This window comes from Psammomys obesus, unplaced genomic scaffold, assembly GCF_907164565.1.
Source record: "Psammomys obesus unplaced genomic scaffold, mPsaObe1.curated_primary_1811, whole genome shotgun sequence".
Taxonomy (NCBI): domain Eukaryota; kingdom Metazoa; phylum Chordata; class Mammalia; order Rodentia; family Muridae; genus Psammomys; species Psammomys obesus.
In genome coordinates this window covers 41600356-41623244 of record NW_026585895.1, presented here as the reverse complement: position 1 = coordinate 41623244, position 22889 = coordinate 41600356, and the positions used below count along the sequence as shown (strand labels likewise).

The following is a 22889-nucleotide window of genomic DNA, read 5'->3' as shown; positions in this document are numbered from 1 at the left end:
TGCCACTAATTTTGCCTCTATCTGTGTCTTTATTTTGGGCTGTAGTTTCCTATATTTCTTTGAAAGCTTTGTTCATTTCCTCTTTATTTGCCTCCATTTGTGTAGCTATTTCTTTGAGAGATTTGTATATTACACATATACATATATAATCTATATTATATATGTTGTTCCACTTGGGTGATAATGCTTCAACCAAGAACCAGAGACTTAAAAAAATGCCAGGACTCATCAAACAATATATCCAAATCCTGTTGCCTTGGGCTGCCTCCCAGAAATTGAAAGTATGTCCCTAATGTTGAATACATTACACTCTTTGGACACAGCATTTGTGGAAGTCAAGCTGGACCTGAACTTGAAGCTTCCTTCCTCATGGCTCACTCTCATAGTAGCAGGAAGAGGTATACAAGTTGCCAAGGAGAAAAGTTATCAGTAGTGCTACCCAGCTGTGAAACTTACAAACTACCATATTGATATGGACCACAAGTTGTCCCCCAAAGTGCAATAGTGATCTTGCTGGTATGTAACAGCTATCTAATTGTACTTAAGCCCTGATCAGAAGGAGGGAATTTATACCTAGTACTTTAAGCCTAATCAACTACCAATGCTGAATGAGGCTATGGGCCACAAAGAACATAATACTGCTACTTTCCTAAACTACTATCAATTCTAATTGCAATCTAAATGCTTATTTTTATATTCACAGATATAAATATATAATGTTCCTCTAACTCCTTAGCAATATGGCTTCTTGTTTGTAGCAGAGAAGATATAGAAGCTGATATAAACTACTATACAGGATAACCATACTATAAGCTATAGTTCTAAAGAATTTAAGTAAATAGGCTAAATAAGCTGGGGAAAATGCTTAATTCTCATTCAGAAGGGCAAATTGAATAAACACCAGGAGTGGTTGAAGAGAGGGAACAGGACAAGAAAGAGGCGGCCATAGATGTCCTCTGAGAGATTTCACCCACCAGGGGATTGAAGCAGATGCTGAGACTCACAGACAAACTTTGGGCAGAACACGGGGCAGCTTATGGAAGAGTTGGGAGACAGAAGAGTGAGGGGACAGGAGCTCCACAAGAATACCAACAAAGCCAACAAATCTGGATCCAGGGTGGGCCATGTGAGACTGAGTCATGAACCAAGGACGATGCACACAGAGGACCTAGGCCCCCTGTTCAGATGTAGCCCATAGGCAGCTCAGTCTCCATGTAGGCTACCTAAGAAGGGGAACAGGGCCTTTCTCTGAGGTGGACTCTGTTGCAGGCTCTTTGATCACTTTCCCCTGGTGGGGCAGCCTTGCCAGGCCATAGAGGATGAGGATGCAGCCAGTCTGGATGAGACTTAATAGGCTGGGGTCAGTTGGTAGGGTAGGAGGGCTCCTCCTCTCTGAGGACTAGGAGAGGGGGATATGACAGAAAGAGGGTGGGAAGCTGGGACCAGGATGAGATGAGGAAGGGCTACAATCAGGATGTAAATAAACTAATTGAAAATAACACATCTAAATTTTAAAAAAGAAAGCCACTGTGGCAAAACTGCAAAATAAACACCATATTGTTGTAATCTCAGCTCTAATATCTATAGATTTCAACTCCTATATTTAAGAATCAGAAAAGATTAATGGAGAGAGGGCTGAACATTTATAAGAGCCAGAGGACCAGGATGTCTGCTTTGTGCTATCTTCTACGTATGACAGAAAAGTTCGGTCCATGAAATCTCATGAATATGGTTGCCTAAACAATGACAATATAGCTGACATGCCAATGTGCATATGGAAAATCACTTAAAACCTCACCCTGATGACATGTCCACAGGTGTAGTAGCGGCACTAATGTTATGGGTGTAACCTATCACTTTTTATTGAATTTATGGCTTAGTCCAATATGAAATTGATAACTGGTGCTGCTAAAGTGGCCAAGAACCTGAGACTAGATAGGACTATGGATCCAGTACTATTACTCTTCAAAATGAATATAGCAATAACTCATGATGACAAACTCTGATCTGTAGATCAGAGTCTCATTCAACTTACATCAGAGAAGCTTCTTCTAACTGTAGATGGGTATTAACACAAGACCCACCAATGAACAATGTGCAGAGTAAGACTTTATAGCACTCTGCCCTAAATGGCATATCTTCATGAAAACCTACCTTTTGTGGATCAGGGATCTACGCAGAAAAAGAGAAACAGAAATTGTAAGAGCCAGAAGCGATGAATGACTTCAAGAAAATGATGTCTTCCAGAAACAACAGTACTCATACTCACACAAACTCTCAGGGTCTAAAGCAACACACACAAGACTTGAAAAGGTTCAAGCCAGATGTGGAACTTACACTGAGAGTGGCAAGTGGACATGAGAACCCAGCTCTATCAGTGAATCATCTGCACTTGATAGGCACTACCAAAGGGAAAATCACTCTTCTCCAATGGAGTCTCACTGTGTATATCATCCACATACCAGCTCAGTCCCCATGCCCAGCAATATTCGCCAAGCCAAAGGTCCTCAATAATATTTTTTATGCACTTTTGTTTAATTTTTCATTGCTTTTGCCCACAATTTTTACCTACAAATTTAGGTGCATATGGAAGTAGGGTGAATCAAAGAACAGTTGGCAGAGGCACATGGAGAAAATTGTGTGTGGATATATTGTGTGAAAAAGGTTTTTAAATTAAACACACACACACAGAGTGAGACACAAACAAACAAACAAAACTAAGAAGAAAATTAACCCTACTCTTAGATCAAGAAGTACAGTAATGGCTGCTGAAAGAGGAAGTCAGTCTTCTCCAAGATGATCGACTTGTTGGCTGTCTAGTACCATGTGGTCATCCCTAAATACTTATAAGTAGGAACAGCACTAAACAGACACAGCAAGTTGTGTTTATTCATACTCATGCATAAATATGTTTGTATGTGTTTGCATTTGTGTAAAACATGGAAAAAGAAAGAGGTTCTAGAATTTGTATTAGAATTGGAGGACACAAATGAGCTGCAGGGAGCAGAGGGAGATGTATACATGGGGGAAAGGTTTTAAATAAAATCAGCACAATACAGAGTTATGCCACTTTCAGTACAAAAAACTAGAATTTTACAAAGTGATTAATTACAACTTCTCATAAAGAGAAATTTCTTTTAGTAGAGTATATGTTTAGAAAATTGTTGTGTAAAAACCCACAATTACCATTTTCAAAACATTCTGAAAAAAAAATTAAAAAAAGTTCAACCCAAGTGAAGGTCAGTAGTATGAGGTGGGTAAACAGCAGTTTGAAGCCATATTAAATGGTACCTGCTTGAGCATGTATACACTTTCAGTTATTATTATTTTATTTTTGGTGAACATGTTGAATGATTTTATTTAGTTTCATTTTCCTCAAATAGAAGCACTCATTAGTATTATAGAAGTTGTTCTCTAAAAAGCTAAATGATGCTCTTCAGAGCTTTGTGTGCAGACATGATTAAGACGCCTATATAACCGTATCTGTCAGACACTGATCCAATCATAAAATAACTTCCGCACTTCCCACCATAAACAAATCAGCTGTCTGCCACAGAGTAAAGTGGTGAGAAATGTCTTCCTCCTGTTTCTCTTTAAATAGGCCTTGCAAAGTTTATACAATTTCTGTCGAAGCTTTACAGATTATACATTTTAATGGCTTAATCATCAATTTTAAAAGTACTCATGAAGTGCTAAATATTTAAAAATATGCTCTTAAATTAATATATATTTCTTAAGTACCAGTTTGTAATTCATTTATAAAGATCAAGTAACATATTTAGAAGAACACAAATATGCCTGGTATATTTCTCATTCATCTATTCATACTTTAAGTAGCTAACTTTTAAATTACCAAGGCAAGAATTATTTTTTTTTCTTTTGGAACTTACCTGGGCACTTTAATTCGTCTGAATAGTCTCCACAGTCATTAGACCCATCACATATCCAACTTGGCAGAACACACAGCGAGGTAGAATTACATCTTATGAATCCTGTGGATTTCACTCCAAGTTTATAGAAATGCGTGCAATCTGTATTATCTAGAAGGATACAAACAAAAATGAAATTAAGACCACACTTGCAAAAACTATGAGGCTTCTTAAGTAGGTCATAAAGGCAAGAAAACTCAACTTCATTAAAGAAGTAAGTATGCGATTATGCTACAAAACAGGGTTAATTGCATAACAATTCTGGAAGAAGTTCAGAAAAAATGTAGGACAGTGTTCAAGTCAATGCCAGCAGTTGTTCACACACACACAAACAAACAAACAAACAAAAGTCTTACTGCAGCCTTTTTCATCTGAAGCATCTGAACAGTCCATGTTTTGGTTGCATCGAGCTGATCTTGGAATGCAAGTCCCATCTGCACAGCGGAACTCTACAGTGGAGCAGGTTGACACTATAAAACAAAAAACAAAACAAAACAAAAAAACACAGCAAGTACATGGGTAGATGAAATAGAAAATCACCTCTGCTTTATATTTTAAGAATTTTATCAATTTAGGCAATTTTATTTCAGTTTGATACTTGAATTTCTACATCTAGTATGACACCACAGCCCTCCAGCCCTCATACAGGGCATCCTATATATATCTTCAGCTATTATATAATTCTGTAGTAAGCACGGATTTCATCACCTCAATTTCAGTTGCCACTTCATGTACCTCAGAACACACAGGTTCCATCAAAGAAGTATTTATGCCTTGCTCATTCTGGTCATATGGATCCAGCACCAAGATGGCATTAACACTACAGTGAAAATCCTCTCTCTCCCCATCTTCTATAATATAAGGTCATGAGATAAAGCAAATATATGACTTCATGCCTACAGCGGAATCCTTTCTGTTATAGAAACAGACAGAAGCAGAAGGAGTGGTGGAGTAAAAGTGGATACTGGGTTTCTTTCATTACCCTGAATGAGCAATTGAGCATTACTGTTGATAAAAACCCATCTATGCAATGGCACATGCCATAGAAACATGAATGCATTATTGCATGACCATATTGTTGCTATTTTCCATAGCAAATACAGATGATTCACAGTAAGAAACATACATTGTGTCTTCCTGCTGTTGTTAACAATAAGGTGGTTTTAGAATTCTCTATGCTTAGATAAAAGTCAGTTCGTTGTGTTACTTCCCTTATATATAGTTTTAAATAATGTATTATTTTTAGTTATACATTTATTTTTCTGTTGCTTAATCATTCATTATCATATAATCGTTTTCAGCAATATGTTGTGAACAGGTGTATGGTATACTAAATATGTTCGATTAATTTGAGTGAGACTTTTATTCCAATTTTAATTTCCACAAGTAGATTATATCAATTAATAACATAAAAGACTCTTTGATTATGCAGCTTTTACTTACATTGATATTTTAAAGTGCCTATTTAATTATAAACAAATTATATCAATTGAAAATGGTTTAAAAACTATCTTAAAATATGCAAATTTTACTCAGAGGTAAGTATTTCATTTTTATTTCATAACACACTGCTCTTTATATTTTATTGTATCTTGAAATTGCATTCTTATTTGTGTTTAAATGATTAGAATAAGTGTCTCATTTACAATTTGTGATAAAATTACTTTAATGTTATTAAAAATAAAACTTAATGTCAAATAGATAATGCAATTATTAGCAGAGATAAATGTACTATTCCACAAAGGCAAAATTTTTATGTCCAAAAAGCATTTCTAAATATTCTTTTTTATTTAACTTCATTTTAAGCCTTATTCTAGTATAAAGAGGAAATTCATTATTAAGGAAATGCTCATGTCAATCATTTACTCTTTGTTATTTTACCTAACTATTGGTCTTTCATTAGCTACATTCCAAATGATTTCTTAAAATCTCTTTGTTTAGAAAACAGGACACATTTTTTCTGTGAAATAACACTACAAATATAAGAAAGTCTACAAAGATGCAGCCCAAAAAGGATTTAAGCATAGAGTCAGTGAAGAATGCCAAGAAGTCCCAGGTGTGGACAACTGCACCACCAGCACACCAACTCCTAAAAACTTCCATTAGGAGGTCCACTATGTGGTGGGAGGAAGGACATCTGAACAGGTAGTGAAGATAGCAGTTACGGCCTGACAATAAAGAAAGCAGGAGGTTCAAGGATTTTAGGGTCACAGAGTTTCACGTTTAATATTGGAAGGTCTTGTGAAAACCAGGAAAAAAATGGAACTAGTAGAAAAGAGTATTGGGGTACTGTAGTGAAAATAAAAATAACAAGAGGAAATCTTAGATGCATTAAAAACAAGCACAACTGTGAAATCGAATATAGTTGTTAGAGAACAGCCAAGTAAGTAATGAGCAAGGGTTCAGGAACGATGAGTCTGACAGTAGAAAGTATGGAGATATATTTCTTCCTTTATTTTTCTTACAGGACTGTCTGGCTTGCTTTTCTTTGCTGTGAAAAGACACCATGACCAAGACAACTTACAGAAGAAAGACTGTATTTGAAGGTTATGGTTCCAGAGAGTGAGTCTATAACCATCTTCGCAGGGAGCATGGGTGCAGGCAGGCAAGCATGGTGCTGGGAGAGTAGCTGAGAGATGATGTCTAAGACATCGCCATGAGGCAGAGGGAGAGAGCGAGACTTCAAAGTCTACCTAAAGTGATCTATGTCCTCCAACAAATTCAAACCTCCTAATCCTTTCCCCCAAATTCCACCAATTGCTGACTAAGTAGTTAAATATAGAAGCCTGTGGGGCTAGTCTCCTTCAAACCACTGAAGAGGGTTAATAAATTCTGGGCATAGGTAGGGACTGGCATAAACAAGGTACAGCTGGTAAGTGGAACTGACTGTCCTCTTTATACATGCCTTCACTGATTTTATGACTAGCTATAGAGTTTGAAAGTTACAGGAATGAAGAGAAAGAAATTGGCTTTTAAACCTGGGTACAGAGTTTCGCAGCATCAGGGACAGGATGGTGGCAGGAGATAATGACTCCTACATTAGTAATAAATGAAGGGAAATTTTAAGAGACAGAAATGACCCCCCTGAAACTTCCTGTATTAAACTTGTGGTGCCCAGCATGTGTCAGTATCTAAGGGGTGGTAGACATTTTAGGAAGTGAATGCTAGCTAAAAAAAAAGTAGGTTAGAGGGTTGTGCCTCCCACTCTTCCTCTATCTCTGCTGTCTTTCTGCCCTGAGACAAGCATCCCCACTATATTCTGGCATAGCCAATATATCATATCAAAACAGAAAGAGGAAACCCAGAACAAACTCAAAATGGCAAAAGTCACTAAGCTCTCAAACTCAGCCCTAATGATATACTTCCTCCAAGAAAGTCACACTCCCTAACAAAACAGGACCACCAGCTGGGAAGAAATATTGAAATGCCTATGAATTATTGAGGCTATCACATTCAAACTACACAATAAGTAAACAAATGCTAGTTCTCAGAGAAAAAAATTCCAAACATACTACCAGTTGCTTCAATTGCATTCTTAGGGTGATTTCTGAGGAGAGAAATATTGCAATTTCTAATTTGTGAAGTGAAAAAGAAAGCTGTCTGATATTTTTCCCCAGGCTAAAAGTCTTGAATAAGAGAGAAAAGAAAATTATTTCATCCAAATAAAATCAGACCAAGTGTGAAACAGTCAGCTTTTCCCTCCAGATAGTCTAAAAGACGCTGTTAGTCGATAGAATGAGTGAAAAAACAACCACAGTCACACCATGAGTAGGAATGAGACACCATAACATAAGGTCTGATGTGGACAGTGGGTCAAAAGAAACAATAAGATGAAAAACAGAGCCACAGACTCTTCTATACACTTTCTGAGTTTTCTTCTTTCTTCTATTTTCGTTTTACTTTGAAAATTAAAATACTCTATGAGGTAAAAAAGACATAAAATCAATAAGTCTCTCTCTCTTTCCTGGTTCACAGGAAAATTCTTATAAATAATTTAAGTTGTCTCTCTTTTCTTACTTTTCATGCTGCCTACAGCCAAAGACCTAGACATGGAGATTTGAACACAAATAACATTAAATTTTCTGTTGTAATGCTGATTTGTTTACTTTCACACACATCTTCTGTTAAATGATTTCATAACTTCTTAGGCTTTGAGCTACACAAACACAGAGGGACAGTCATTTTCTTTTTGAGCCGTGGATGTGTGTGTGTGTTATTGTTTGTGTAGTCTTTTAAAGTTTTTGTTTGTTTGTTTGTTTGTTTGGTTTTCTATTTCCTTTTATTCTTTAATATTTGGTTCTTAGATTTTAAGGGAATAAATTTTAGAATTGTACTTTCCTTTAAAATAAGCACTGTCGTGTTCATGCAATTCCATAATTTTGCTTAGACTTCTTTTTTCTTTTAATTTTTATTAATTACAATTTATTCACTTTGTATCCCCCCTGTAATTCCCTCCCACCTCCCCTCCCAATTTTACCCTCCTTCCCTCTTCTCTACCCATGCTCATGTCCCTCCCCCAGTCGACTGATAGGGGAAGTCCTCCTATCCTTCCTTCTGAATCTAGTCTATCAGGTCTCATCAGGAGTGGCTGCATTGTCTTCCTCTGTGTCCTGAGCACTTTTGAAACAAAGACAGAACAAATAAAAAATCCAAGCAGCTATTCACTTTTCTTTAAGAAGCCTTGTAATTGCTGGTACACTGGCCTACCTAAAAGTACTCTATTGACCCAAGGACACTGCTATACTGTAGTGGAATTTTAATTCAGAAACATGGCTGCTCTGATCGTATCCAAAGACTTTCTAGGTTTCTGTGATCTGGCTAGAATGCAGACATGTCCTTAGTACACACCTTAATCTCAAATAATGAAGGTTAAGTTATTTTTTAGAAGAAAGTAGCTATGTTTGAAAGTAACATTTAATGGACAGGCAGACAAAGTGAAAAATCTGAGAAAGATTTGACATAATAAGCTATGTTCAACTCTCATGAAAACAGAGGAAAGATTTTTTACAGAGACAGGTTAAAGAGGGCATAAACAGACACAGGTAATGACAAAATGAGCCAGAGAATGAGAAGGCTCCAGAAGATTAGAATAGATTGCTAGAGTTAGTTTGAGGCAAAGCAGAACAATTCAGTCAGAAACTGAGAGAAGCCAGTTTGAATCAGTCAGCCCAGAGAGGAGTTTGAGCCATAAGTACTGAATTGAACCAGCCAGCAAGAAATCAAAAAGAACTAGATAAAGGTGTATGTACTCATCAGTAAGTCTCAGAGGCTGAAAACATTCTAGGTCTAGGTTAGATTGTATGGAGACTAGAAGCTTCCATGACTAGGCCTAGGTTAGCAGAAGGAGGCAGTAAACATCAGAGAGGACAATTACATAAACATTAACAGTGTATTTCCCAGAGAACACAATTGACACACATAGCAATATGGTGACATGTTATGTACTCTCCAGGGATACAGTCACCCAGCCTGTCATACAACCATAAGAGGAATACAAAATGACAGATGTTCACTTGTCAGCTCTTCATATCTGCTCAGAGTGTCAGGTCTAAGCTCTTGGTCACAAAAGGAATAGCTTGAAAGGGACAATAAGTAAAAGACTGATGAAGACTCAGGATTTTTTCTCTGTTTTTAAAAGAGAGGAAGTCAAAAATAATTAATATAGTAAAGGGGTAGTAATAACCACTATTGATTACTGTTGTGTTTTAAATAGGAATAGCCCCCAAAGACTCACATTTGACCCATAGAAAATGGCATTATTAGGAGGTGTGGCCTTGTTGGAGCAGGTATGGCCTTTCTGGAGGAAGTGTCTGTGGGGAATGGGATCTGGTTCTCAGGCAGTTCTCTTCCTGCTGCCTAAGGTTTAAAATGCAGAACTCTGTAAATTGTATCCTATATTATAAGGCTAATATCCACTTATAAATGAGTCTATATCATGGGTACCTTTCTACTTCTGGGTTACTGCACTCAGGATAATCTTTTCTCGTTCCTACCATTTGTTGCAAATTTCCTGATTTCCTTGTTTTTAATAGCTGAGTAGTATTCTACTGTGTAAATGTACATTTTCTGTATCCATTCTTTGGTTGAGGGACATCTAGTTTGTTTCCAGATTCTGGCTATTATGAATAGAGCTGCTATGAACATGGTTGAGCTAATGTCCTTTTTGTATAGTTGAGCATCTTTTGGGTATATGCCCAGAAGTGGTAGAGCTGGGTCTTGAGGTAGCACTATTCCTAATTGTCTGAGAAAGGGCCAAATTGATTTCCAATGTGTTTGTATTAGTTTGCATTCCCACCAGCAATGGAGAAAGGTTCCCCTTTCTCCTCATCCTCTCCAACATGAGTTCTCACTTGAGATTTTTTATCTTAGCCATTCTGATGGGTGTAAGATGGAATCTCAGAGTAGTTTTGATTTGCATTTCCCTGATGACTAAGGACTTTGAGAATTTCTTTAATTTTCTCTACCATTTGATATTCCTCTGCTGAGAATTCTGTTTAGTTCTATACCCCATTATTTAATTTGATTATTTGTGTTTTTTTTGGGGGGGGTTAATTTCTTGAGTTCATTATATATTCTGGATACTAGCCCTCTGTCAGATGTAGGGTTAATGAAGATCTTTTTTTCATTTGTAGGCTGTTGTTTACTTCCATTGACAGTATCCTTTGCTTTACAGAAGATTTTCAGTTTTATGAGGTTCTATTTGTTAAATGTTGATATTAGAGCCTGAGCTGTTAGTGTTCTATTCAGGAAGTTGTCTCTTGTGGCAAAGATTTCAAGGTTCTTCCCCATTGTTTCTTCTAACAGATTTAGTGTGTTCTGGTTTTATGCTGAGGTCTTTGATACACTTGGACTTTAATTTTTCTGTAGGGTGATAGATATAGACCTATTTGCATTTTTTTTTTTTTACATGTTGACATTCAGTTAAACCAGCACCATTTTTTTTTTCATTGTATGGTTTTGGCTTTTTTTGTTAAAAATTGGGTATCCATAGGTGTTTTTGCTTTATTTATGTAACCATACTACAATCTACAGACCTAAAGAAGCTAAACAAAGAGAAACCTAAGGAATGTGTTTAATTCTCATTCAAAACTGCAAACAGGACAGTCACCAGAAGTAGTGTAAGAGAGGGAAGAGGATCAGAGCCTACCACTGTTGTCCTCTGAAAGGCTCCACCCAACAGGGGATCAAAGCAGATGCAGATCCTCACAGGCAACTCTGGGCAGAGGACAGAGAGTCTTATGGAAGAAGGAACAGGTTGAAGTACCCATAGGGGACAGGAGACCAACAAAGAAGGCCCCAGGGGGTCTTGCAGAGACTGAAGCACCAATCATGTACCTTACATGGAGAGGACCTAGACCCTCTGCTCAGATGTAGCCCATAGACTGCTAAGTCTCCATGTGGGTTCCCAAGTAAGGAGAGCAGTGAATGTCTCTGAAATGAACTTGGTTGCCTGCTCTTTGATCACTTCCCCATAGTGGTACAGCCTTGCCAGGCCACAGAGAAACAGGATCCAGGCAGTACTGATAAAACTTGATAGGCTAGACTCAGATGGCAAAGAAGGAGGACTCCCACTTTCAGAGGACAAGGGGAGATGATATCGGAAAGAGGGAGGAATGGAGGGACTGGGAGAAGATGAAGGAGGGGGCTACAATCTGGTCACAAAGTGAACAAATTGTAAAACAAACAAACAAACAAAAAAAAACACATTTCCTCTCCTTCTCTATCACCACATACCATGTATGCCTACATGCCACCATGTTTCCCATTATGACAATAATGGACTAAACCCCTGATCTATAAGCCATCCCTGTTGGGATCTGTAAGCAGGAATCTCTACAGCCAGCCCAAGGGACCTGATAAAGTGGATATCAGGCTGAAAGAATAAGGCCCTAGCATAATGCTAGCAACACTATTTTGCAAGACTGGAGCAGTGCAGGGTCAGAGGCAAGGCGGGAGTTGCCCAACAGCAGGATATCTGCGGTTGGGCGCCTAAAACACTCTGGTCACCCAAGATAAGAACCGACTACGTGACTCAGCTCACATCCGTCTTCCCGCCTTCTCTGTTCCGGCTACGTGACTCAGTTCACGTCCGTCTTTCTGCCTTCTCTGTTTCAAATATGTGACCTAACTACGGCTTTGTTCAAACCGCCCAATCAGATCCCTGTAACTATGCTTCTCGCTTCTGTAACCGTGCTTCTTGCTCCCGAGCCCTATAAAAACCCGTCACTCCAACCGAGAGGCGCACAAGTCTTCCGAAAGGCTTTGTCGCCCCGGGTACCCGTGTATCAAAATAAACCTCTTGCGGCTTGCATCCGAAGGCTGGTTTCGCTGTTCCTTGGGAAGCGGGGTCTCCCCGTCTAGAGAGGCTCTAGCGGGCTACCAGAGAGTCTTTCAAGGCAACTGTGAAGCCACCTACAGAGCACCTGAAAACACCTGTGCATGCTCTGGGTCACCTTATAAGAGAACTCACAGCTCCTCCTCTTCTCTCTCTCTCTCTCCCTCCCTCCCTCCTCCCTCCTCCTCTCCTTCCTTCTCCTCCTCTCTCTCCCTCTCTCTCCTACCCTGCCCAGAGATGGTCTCTGTGACCACTTCCCCCTTCCTTTAATAAACCTCCCACGTGGAACCAGTCCAGTGGTGTAGTTTCTGTACCCACCCTGTAACTTTGCTGCACATTCCTAACAATCCCCACTTAAATGTATCCCTTTATAAGCCTTTCCATCGTCATGGCTTCTCTTCACAACAATAAACCCTAAAACAGAATTTGGTACCAGAGTATTGCGGTGATAGGCCTGACTATGTTTTTGTTTAAAGGTAAATGGATTTAATGGACTGTGGATTAGAGAAGGGGTTGAATGTTTTAAGAGGGGCTTAATTGGCAATCCTAGTAGGAACATGGAAGACGGTGTTGATAATCATGATTTAAACTGTGGCTTCCTGAATCAAGAGGTATCAGAGAATATGTAGCCTAGAGATTGTTTTTGTGATACTTTGTCAAAGAATGTGGCTGCTTTTTGCCAGTGTCCAAAAGTCTGCCTGAGGCTAGAGTGAAGAGATTTGGATTATTCTGTTGTCTAAAGAAATTTCAAAATAACCTAGTATTTAGCCTATTATTGACTCTGTTTTGTGGTTATTAGTATCATATCCACTCTTATGAAGACAAAATGAAAAGGAGCAAGCTGAGCAAGGAAAAATACAAAATGTACAGATTGCGGAGGAAAGAAGCACTAGAAAGTGAAATGGATGTTTTTGAAGAGATAAACAGATCAAGAAATAAATAAAGGGAGTGGTGACCTGAGGGAAGAACCCCACCCAGGTGAGCTTCTATCTTGTGAAAAAGAATTCTTGAACAATTAGATCTAGCCTTGGAGGTAAAGGCCTTTAATACTGATGTTCTGGAGTCCTAGACGTGCAGATCTCTGAGTTCAAGGTCAGCCTAGGTTATAGAGCAAGTTTCAGGACAGCCAATCTTTGGCAGTGAAGGAATAATTAGAAAGCTGGTGAAGATGTAGTTGAACAAGGGGGCCATGTTCCAGCTCCAGCAAGCAGCACAGCTTGTCAGCTTTGGCCACATGATTACAGCTTTAGAGTCAAGGATAAAAGAAAGGGGTTATGGGGTCTCCCTCTTCAACTGAAGGAAAGCGGCTAAGACCTGGCACGTGGCAGAGGTGTCACTGCACTGAGGCTTAGAAAGACCATAGAGTGAAGGTGAACCCTGGATTGCCTTGGAGAAGTGAAAATTTTGGAGATACCAGAGTTTTGGAATATATACTGAGGAGAGCTGCTAACAAGGAGTGGGACCAGTACAAGAGAAAGAAATGTGTTACAGTCAACAAAGCTGGCAGGAGTTAGTGATGTGAAAAACATTTAGACATCAGACACGAAGATACAGTGCTTGGAGTTTTGCCAGCTGTTTTTCAGTTTTGCTCTGTTCTAAAAGACCCCTGCCTCACCCTAAGTTAAACATAGCTAACGCCATTTTGTGAGACACCACTGTTTTGTAAAACTCTGAAGGCCAGATGAAAAACTGGAAAATTACTGAGAAATCCTAGCTGTGTCACCCACTTGGGATATCTGTGGTCAGGCTGCCCCTGTTGAGTTAAAAACAACTTGTTGTGACTACCCTCATGGGATATCTGACAGAGGTTGTTCCAGCTGAGATAGGGAAAAACAAAATAACAGGTGGCCACGTTAAGGGGTGGTCAATCTTGGTGCCCCTGCCAAACTTTGACGCAAATCGTGGTCTCATAAAAATATACCAATCAGCCCCCTGTAACCATGCTTCTTGCTTCTGTACCAGTGCTTCTGCTCTAAAACCCTATAAAAACCCCAGCTTCCTACCTAGGGGGCACGGAAGTCTCCCGAATGACTTTTCGCCCCGGGTACCCGTGTATCAAAATAAAAGCCTCTTGCTGTTTACATCCGAACGCCCGGGCTCGTTGATCCTTGGGCAGGGGTCTCTCAGACGAAAGATACCCTCCGGGGATCTTTCATGTTCCAGTATCTTTTTATTTTGCTCCCTTTCCTCCATTTTGTAATGGTAATGTATATATCCTGTGCCACTGTATTTTGGAAGTATGTGATCTGCTTTTGCATTTTGATTTTAGAGGCGATTACATTTAAGAGATTACACGAATCTCAGAAGAAATTTTTAACTTTTGACTTTTAAACAAGTTTGAGACCGTTTAGATTATGGTGACTATTGATTATTGAAGTTGGACTGAATGTATTTCTTCATTATGCTGGGAAAGGTACGGTTGAATAGGAATGGCCACCGGAGACTCACGTTTGAATGCTTGACCGTATTAGGAAGTGTGGCCTTGCTGAAAGAAGTGTGTCATTGTGGGTGTGGGCTGCCTGAGAGACAGGCTATAGAACTGTCAGCATCTTCTCATTCTCATTCACTACCATGTACGCCTTCATGTCATAATGTTTCCTGCCATGATAGACTAAACATCTAAACTGTAAGCCAGCCCCAACTAAATGTTTTCCTTTTTAAGAGTCATGGAATCTCTTACAGCAATTAAACCATAACTAAGACAATAAAACTTTTAATGCCATTACTTAAGAGATGTGGTAGGTGGGTCTCTTTGAGTTTAAGGCCAACCTTGTCTTCAGAGCAAGTTCCAGGACATTCAGGACTACACAGAGAAACTCTGTCTTGAATGTATGTGTGTGTGTGTGTGTGTGTGTACAAATAGCTTCACCTTCACCTCTCATCACAGCATACTATAACTTCAATGTTTATATTGACTATTTTTTGTTTACCCTAATATTGAGTTTCCAACCAAGGGTTTTGGTCATGCTAGACAAACCTTCTGCCATTGAGATGTATTTACTTTTTTGTTTATTTGTTTGTTTTAAAACAGGGTCTTGCTTAGTTATGAATGAGAAGACAACATAAACTCCATTTTGTCTCCATTTTAGTACCAGGCCTGACTTTAACAGAAAAACTAGGCCATAGATCACCAATTCCAGGAACAAGACCATGAATCCTCCCTCCCTCCCCGGAAAGAAACAGCCTGGAGATAACCACAGAATGGGTAGGTATCTTATCTCAGGGTGGGGCATCTGTGCTGGGCAGCCCACTGACCTTGTAGTAGAACATTCATGGCACAGGAAAATACCTAACATTCCTGAGGTCTATATATAGCTTGCTCAATGTTAATCAGCCAGTCACTTTGTAACAAGCTTGCCTTTGCTAAATGTCCCCAAATCAAGTAACTGCTAAGCTGGAAATTCCTATTTCTTGCACAACCCCAATTAAAAACTCTGCCTTGCAGCTGCTAGGGATTCTCCTCCCTGATTCACTGAGTTGGTGAAAGTTGAGAGACTAAGCTTAAGCCCAAATAAACTTCTTTGCTCTTGCATATGTGGTCTGGCTCCAGGTGGTCTTTGGGGACCCAAAGATCTGGGCATAACAATGAAATTGTCCTTAAATTTAATCCTTAGCTGAAACAGGATGTGAATTCATAACTCTTTTGCCTCAATTTGCTGAGTAACCGGAGTACAAGTTTTCCCACTAGGTCTACTCCTTCATAATTAATTAAATAATTTAATAGTTTTGTCCTTTAGCTCATTTTTATTAGTTCTTTGAGAATTTTGGACAAAATATTTTGATCTTTTAAATAATTTATTCTTCTCTCATACAACATATCTCAAATACATTGTGCCTTTCCTCCCCTTCTTCAGTACCCGTCCTCCCTTCCCCTGAATATCTACTGCTTCTCTGTTTTTCTTCAGAAAAGAGCTGGCCTTCCAGGGAATACTAACTCAACTTTATGTTTTCTTTTATTTTAATCCACAAATACAGCCTGTTCTGCTCATATGCTCTTAAATGTGAGACCTTACTACAGAGCGGCCAACTTACATGGGACGTCACCCTTAAAGAAAAATTATTATTCCTCTCCTAGGAGCTATCAACTGCCAATAGCTACTTAGCTAGGAATAGTACTTTGTATACTCACCTACCCTGCCCATGTTGGAATATTATCTTGTCTGAACTTGCATATATCTTGTACATACTTTCACAACCATTTTGAGTTCATATGTGAAACTTACAGGCTCTGTAAGAAAAACTTTGTTTTTTTGTAGTTTCTACTACTTTTGGTTCTTAAAACATTTTTACCTCCTTTTCTACAATGATTGCTGAGCTGTGGGAAAAGGAATTGTTATGCAGATGTCCCATTTAGACTGAGCATTTAAAAGCCTCTTATTCTCTTCTCTTTGACCAGATATTAATACCAGTGACCAGGTTTGTGCATTAATCACCATCAACTGCCAAAAGAAGCTTCTGTGATGAGGGTTGAACAATGTACTAACTATGGGTATAAAAATAATTTACTAGATGTCAGCTTCGTATTGTGTCCAGTTAGCAGAGTCAAAAAAGTAGCTTCTCTTCTAGAGTCAATGACCTGTGTAGTAACAGGTTCTTGGCTCTGACAGTGGTGCCAAGTATGGATTTTAACTCGTGGAGTAGGACTTCAATCAGAAAGTGGCTAGTTGCTCTCATAGTATTTGTGCTGTTATAGCCCCATTAGGCATGTCTTTCCAGGTCAGGTATTTGTTTATCAATGTTATTATGTATCCATATGTACAGTAACTTCATCCTAGGGTTACACTGGTTGTTGAGTGAGGAATCATTGGAAGACTTGGAAAGATAACTTTGTTATCTCCCCTGATTCTTCACCTATAATCTTGTGTTTTCAGGGACTAATTTGCTAAACTCATATTTGAATCAAGGCATTATAGGTACCAGGGTTATAGAAAACAGGATTAGTAACGTTACCTTCTATGGTTTGCAAGGTGACTATGGGGAACATATTAACAACCACAGCTAAGAGAAAAGCTAAATTGAGATAAGCATGTTTTTATCTTATAAACAATATATTTATCATAGGAATTACTCAAGTTGTATTAAATACATTAATTTCTAAAAGGTAACAAGGTGTTTTGGTCCATATTTATAAGAAACTTTAATTTCAAATAACCTGCATTATAGAGAAAATGTCAAGATCTATGCTTTATTTGCTCTGAATTTTATGCTAGTATTGCCAAAAGGAAACACTATCACAAAGCTTGATTTCTAGTGCATGTTTCTGCCCAAACTGTAAATAAGATGTTTAAGCTTTAAAAAAAAAAAAAAAGACAACATTCCTTCTTAATTATTACTATTCATTGGCAGTTGCTTTTGATATAATTAGAAAGTAATATATATATCTATGATATGTATATTTTATAAGGCTTACTTCTTTAACCTCACCCACTACAATTTTATAAATACCCCTCATGTACTAGGCACTGTGTTTTCTAAATACAAACACACTATTATTTTCCATTTTTAAGACAATCCTACTTTCCTCACAACAGCATATAGTAGCATTAAGTTCCAAAAGCTTTGTTTGAAAAAAAGGTTATTTAGTTTCTTCAGTATCTATCCTTTCATTTTTACCATTTTCTAGGTTAATGTATTCTTTCCTGCTTGAACCTATCTGATAGATATTACACATCTCTTGTTCTCACTTTATTTCTTCTTTCTTTTAAATATTTATATATTTCCTCAATCTGCTTTTAATATCTTATAAAATTTTATTGTTTTTAAACTTTTATAGGCAATATGAAATAACTTCATTTGCAAATGCATTAGATCTCCTGCCTTTGAACCTGGGTGGCAACAAAGTTAAGGGTTGTGTTGCAAGGTATGGAGCTTCGCAAGTGTTCCATGAAGCTCCTCAGTCATTTGCACACATTTCCTTGGTTCTTTCATTCTTTGGAGCCATTTTTTCTAACTCTATCTTATACCTTTTCTTTTCTATCAATCATTTTATAAAAATTTCTATACTCACTATAAATAATCTCTTACTGATTGTTTTTGTCCCTTATTTAGTTTTTGATCTTATGCCCCTTATGACTTCAGTAAGTTGAATTTCATCAGTGTAATTAAGAAATTACATCAAATTCATCAAGATAAATTGGCGCTTACAGTTCAAGCTTGCCACCTTGTTTTCTCTGCAATGCCTTAAAACATTGAAAGATTGGTCTTTCCTGAGTAAAATATTCTTGAGGGGATCTTTCTGCTGTAACTACAATATACTGAGACTTTTATGGTTTTTTTTTTTTTTAGTTTAGCAATTAATTTTGATGCATTTCTTAAAAATAATGATCCTTTACACTGAGTTGTTCTTCTTATTCTCTTATTGAGTCTAAAAGACAATAAATACTTCTATATTAAATATAAGTGAACTCTAGCTTTCCAGGCCTTTGGAATAGCTTCATCTGCAAGTTTCCAAGAGTTTCAATCTCAGAGTACACTCACCTCGTGACCAATGTCCACAATAATATTCTGATAAAGTAGAGAAAACCATAATTCAAACTTCTAGTATCCTAGAAATTTGAATTTACTGAAGAGAAAAGGTACATATGTCTTAATTTTGTGTCTTGATCTAGCTTGGTGTATTGTACTCAAAAAGTGTATTCAGTAAATGAAGAGCCTTTTGAAAGGACACTGACTTAGAAATACTTGTTGGGTCCATATTTTAGGTAGCCTCATATGTTGAACTACAAATATTAGTGTCACTTTGTGGTCCTTAATAATAATTTTAAAAAGACAACACTAACATGTTATTTTATATAGAGTATGTATTGCATGAATATTATTTACTATTCAATGTAATATTAATAATCGTATTCAATTTGTTTTTGTATTTTGGTGTTTGTGAAAATGAAGCACAAATTGCTAAAGTGCCTTAAAAATTCAGACAATAAGAATAGAAACAGGAAGTATAAATTGAGTATCTTCTCTAGTAGACAGTATGAGTGATATTAATCTAATTCACAACACAGGAACAAACTAAAAATGTAAAGACAGGGGAAGCTGTGGAAAGTATATTCAATCTAGTAATAAAGTGGATTGACAAGAGAGCTAATCCAATCAACATTTGGGAAATTCATCAATTAATGGTTATGTGGATCAAGAAATATGCAGGAAGGAGCCATTATAATACTGTGAGGCCTTAACCCAACCCAAAGAACTACAGGCAAGTAAGGAATGCTGAGAATAGGAGAAATAGTCTTCCCTAGAGAACAGTGCACCAACTGGTTAACTAAGGCCAAAGATCAGCCCTGAAAACATAAATACACGTAACATTTGCAGAGGAAGTTTTACTTAGTGATATATATGTATATAGTGTACATGTATACATGTAAAACAATTAGTGAGAAATATTGGCCATAAATTAAAGAGATAATGGAGTGGTATGTGGGAAGGTTTGAAGAGAAGAAAGAGAAAGGAGAAGTGATGTAATTATATTAAATAATAAAAGAATAATAAAGAAAAGTAGTAACAAGGTTCTTGCTATGTTCATACATTTTACAACATGGATGAATCTCAAAGACTTAACTGAAGGAAGCAAGAAATGAAAGACTATGCATACTGCATGACTTAATTTGTAAGAAATGTGAAATGCCTACAAAAGGAAAAATTATGGTAGGCAATGAGAATAAGGATTAGGAATCATAGATAAATATTCTGAAATGTCCTGGTTATAATGAGTGCAAAATTGGGTAAATTTAACTAAGAACCTTTGAGTGTATTTAAAACAAATGGAATATATGACAGGAATAAATATGCCTCAATAAGTCTGCTTAATTTAATTTAAGGACTAACATTAAGTATTTTACCCACTCACTAAGGAATTAAATTATGGTGAAAGAGAACAAAGAAACATAGTAATCATTCTCAGAGCAACTGATTCAGTATTGATTGTTCTGATATAAACAACTTAAAACAAGTACATAAGATAGGATTAAAAAAAGAGAGTTAACTAATAGACTAGAAAGGCAGTCATAATGTTTTTAATTGAATTAATTTTGACTGATTTACAAAAATGAATTCTTGCTTGTATCAGACTGTATCACTATATCTGCTGATTACTCTTTCTCCATGTTGTTATTCTTCAGGTGATATCTGATAATCACACCTTTCTATAGTTCTTACAAGATCAATACTTTTGTATTTCACATATGAGAATCATGAGCTTCTTTTATGCCTAAGTCTGGTTTATTTTTAACAGAAAAATCTACAGTTCTGTTCTAAAAGTATTTACAAAATATAACATCAAAAATTGTGGTACATTTACACAATGGAATACTACCCAGCAATTAAAAACAAGGAAATCATGAAATTTGCAGGAAAATAGCAGGAACTAGAAAAGATCATGCTGAGTGAGGTATCCCAGAAGGAGAAGGACACACATGGTATATACCCACTTATTAGTGGATATTAGGTTTATAATATAGGATAAACATACTAAAATCTGTACACCTAAAGAAGCTGAGCAAGAAGGAGGACCCTGGGTAAGATGATCAATCCTCACTCAAAAAGGCAAACGGGATGTACATAGGAAAAGGGAGAAAACAGGGAACAGGATAGTGACCTACCACAGAGTGCTTTTGAAAGACTCTACCCAGGAGTGTATTAAAGCAGATGCTGAGACTCATAATCAAACTTTGGGCAGAGTGAAGGGAATCTAATGAAAGAAGGGGGGGGATAGAAAGACCCTTAGGGGACAGGAGCTCCACAAAGAGAGCAACAGAACCAAAAATCTGGGGAAAGGGATCTTTTCTGAGACTGATTGATACTCCAACCAAGGACTATGATGGAGATAACCTAGAACTCCTTCACAGATGTAGTCCATGGCAGCTCAGTATCTAAGTGGGTTTCCTAGTAAGGGGAACAGGGACTAGTAAGGGGGAGCAGCCTTACCAGGCCACAGAGGAAGACAATTCAGCCAGTCCTGTTGAGACCTGATAGGCTAGGGTCAGAGGAAAGGGGAGGAGGACCTCCCCTATCAGTGGAGAGGGGTATGGGAGGAGATGAGGGAGGGAGAATGGGATTGGGAGGGGGTGGGAGAGGGGGCTACAGCTGGTATAAAAAGTGAATAAATTGTAATTAATAAAAAATGAATGTAAAACATATTACATAGCACAGTTTTTCTCAGAAACAAATTTTGTGAAAGTTTAATAAACATCTATAATATAATGCCTAATATTCAAAGAATGATATAAAAATATTTACCTTTACAGTCCAGTTCATCAGAGCTGTCTCCACAATCATTTGCACCATCACAGAGTTTGCCATGGGGAACACAACGACGATTGTAGCAAGGTTTAAACCCACTTCGGCAACTTCTGTTTTCTTATGAATAAAGATAGAAACGTATCGTTAGAGGTCATATAGAGAGCTTTCTAGATGGTAAAAACCATGAATAAAATTTCTCTACTATTTAATGGAATCTGGATCCATAAAGCAGTGCTATGTCAAAGCTCTTGAGTTACAGTGTCCATCAGTTACCAAGGAGCAATCATCTCATTCAGTTGAGTCCTTTATGATCTGTTGCTTCCTAACAAGTGGTCCAGGGTTATATTTACATACTGTTTCTTGTGCTTTTCCCGTGCTCCATAGGAATGAACCGACAATGTATAATCAATTCAGAAGAGATATCTCAAGCAGCAAAGCATCCTATCATTCATCCATTAATTCATTAATATAAGCAGGGATTTTATAATAAAAAAGCAACAAAGCATGCATTCCCTAAGGAGAATATCAAAGAATGAGAGAAATGTCTTTCCATCTTCTGGTATCTTCTCCAGTTTTTTTCTTCAAAGACTTGAAGTTCTTCTCATACAGGGCTTTCACTTCCTTGGTTACACCAAGATATTTTATATTATTTGTGGCTAATGTGAAGGACATTGATTCCCTAATTTCTTTCTCAGCCCATTTGTCCTTTTTATACAGAAGGGCTGCTGATTTTTTTTTTAGTTCATTTTGTATAAATAAAAAACTGTTGATATTATTTTCAAGCCCATTTCATAATAAATGTATATTTTACACTTACTGTTATTATTTCTATTACCTTCAAACTGTTTTCTCAATTGCTATTCTATAAATTAAACACTTAACTTGAATAAATTCTGTATAATTCTGGTTAAAGAAATCATAAACAACCTGATAAGCTAGGGTCAGATGGAAGGGGAGGGGGTCCTCTCCCATCAGTGGACTTGGAAAGGGACAGGAAGGAGATGAGGGAGGAAGGGTGAGATTGGGAGGGAATGAAGGAGGGGGCTACGGCTGAGATACAAAGTAAATAACCTGTGATTAATATAAAAAAGAAAAAAAGAAAAATCATAAACAGATGGCATCTCTCCATCATTTTGACTGAGAATCTTAATCTGGAATGAACAAAATATGTGAAAATTATAAAATGCTCATCTTCCTATTTATAATTCTTTGATTAATAGGGTGTAATTATTATCATGATAAAGTTCCCAAAGATTAGGTTGGAGATAAAATAATAATTCTAATAAAAGTTTTCCAAATTTTACATGGCACAGATACCTAATGCTGTTGGTCTTGTAAAGTCAAATAAATCACATTATTTTTAAAATAAATTTGGACAATTACAC

The 22889-nt window shown here is 37.4% G+C and overlaps 1 protein-coding gene across 1 annotated transcript in view; it reads right to left on the bottom strand.

The window, feature by feature from the left end:
* Lrp1b (LDL receptor related protein 1B) overlaps nucleotides 1-22889 on the bottom strand; it is a 2073786-nt gene that overhangs the window by 333462 nt on the left and 1717435 nt on the right. Inside the window, exons 46-48 of the mRNA XM_055599725.1 lie at nucleotides 21502-21621; nucleotides 4286-4399; nucleotides 3891-4040 (exon numbers count right to left, since the gene is read on the bottom strand). Of these exons, the coding sequence (XP_055455700.1) occupies nucleotides 3891-4040; nucleotides 4286-4399; nucleotides 21502-21621 (384 nt within the window). The remainder of the gene's footprint in view (nucleotides 1-3890; nucleotides 4041-4285; nucleotides 4400-21501; nucleotides 21622-22889) is intronic.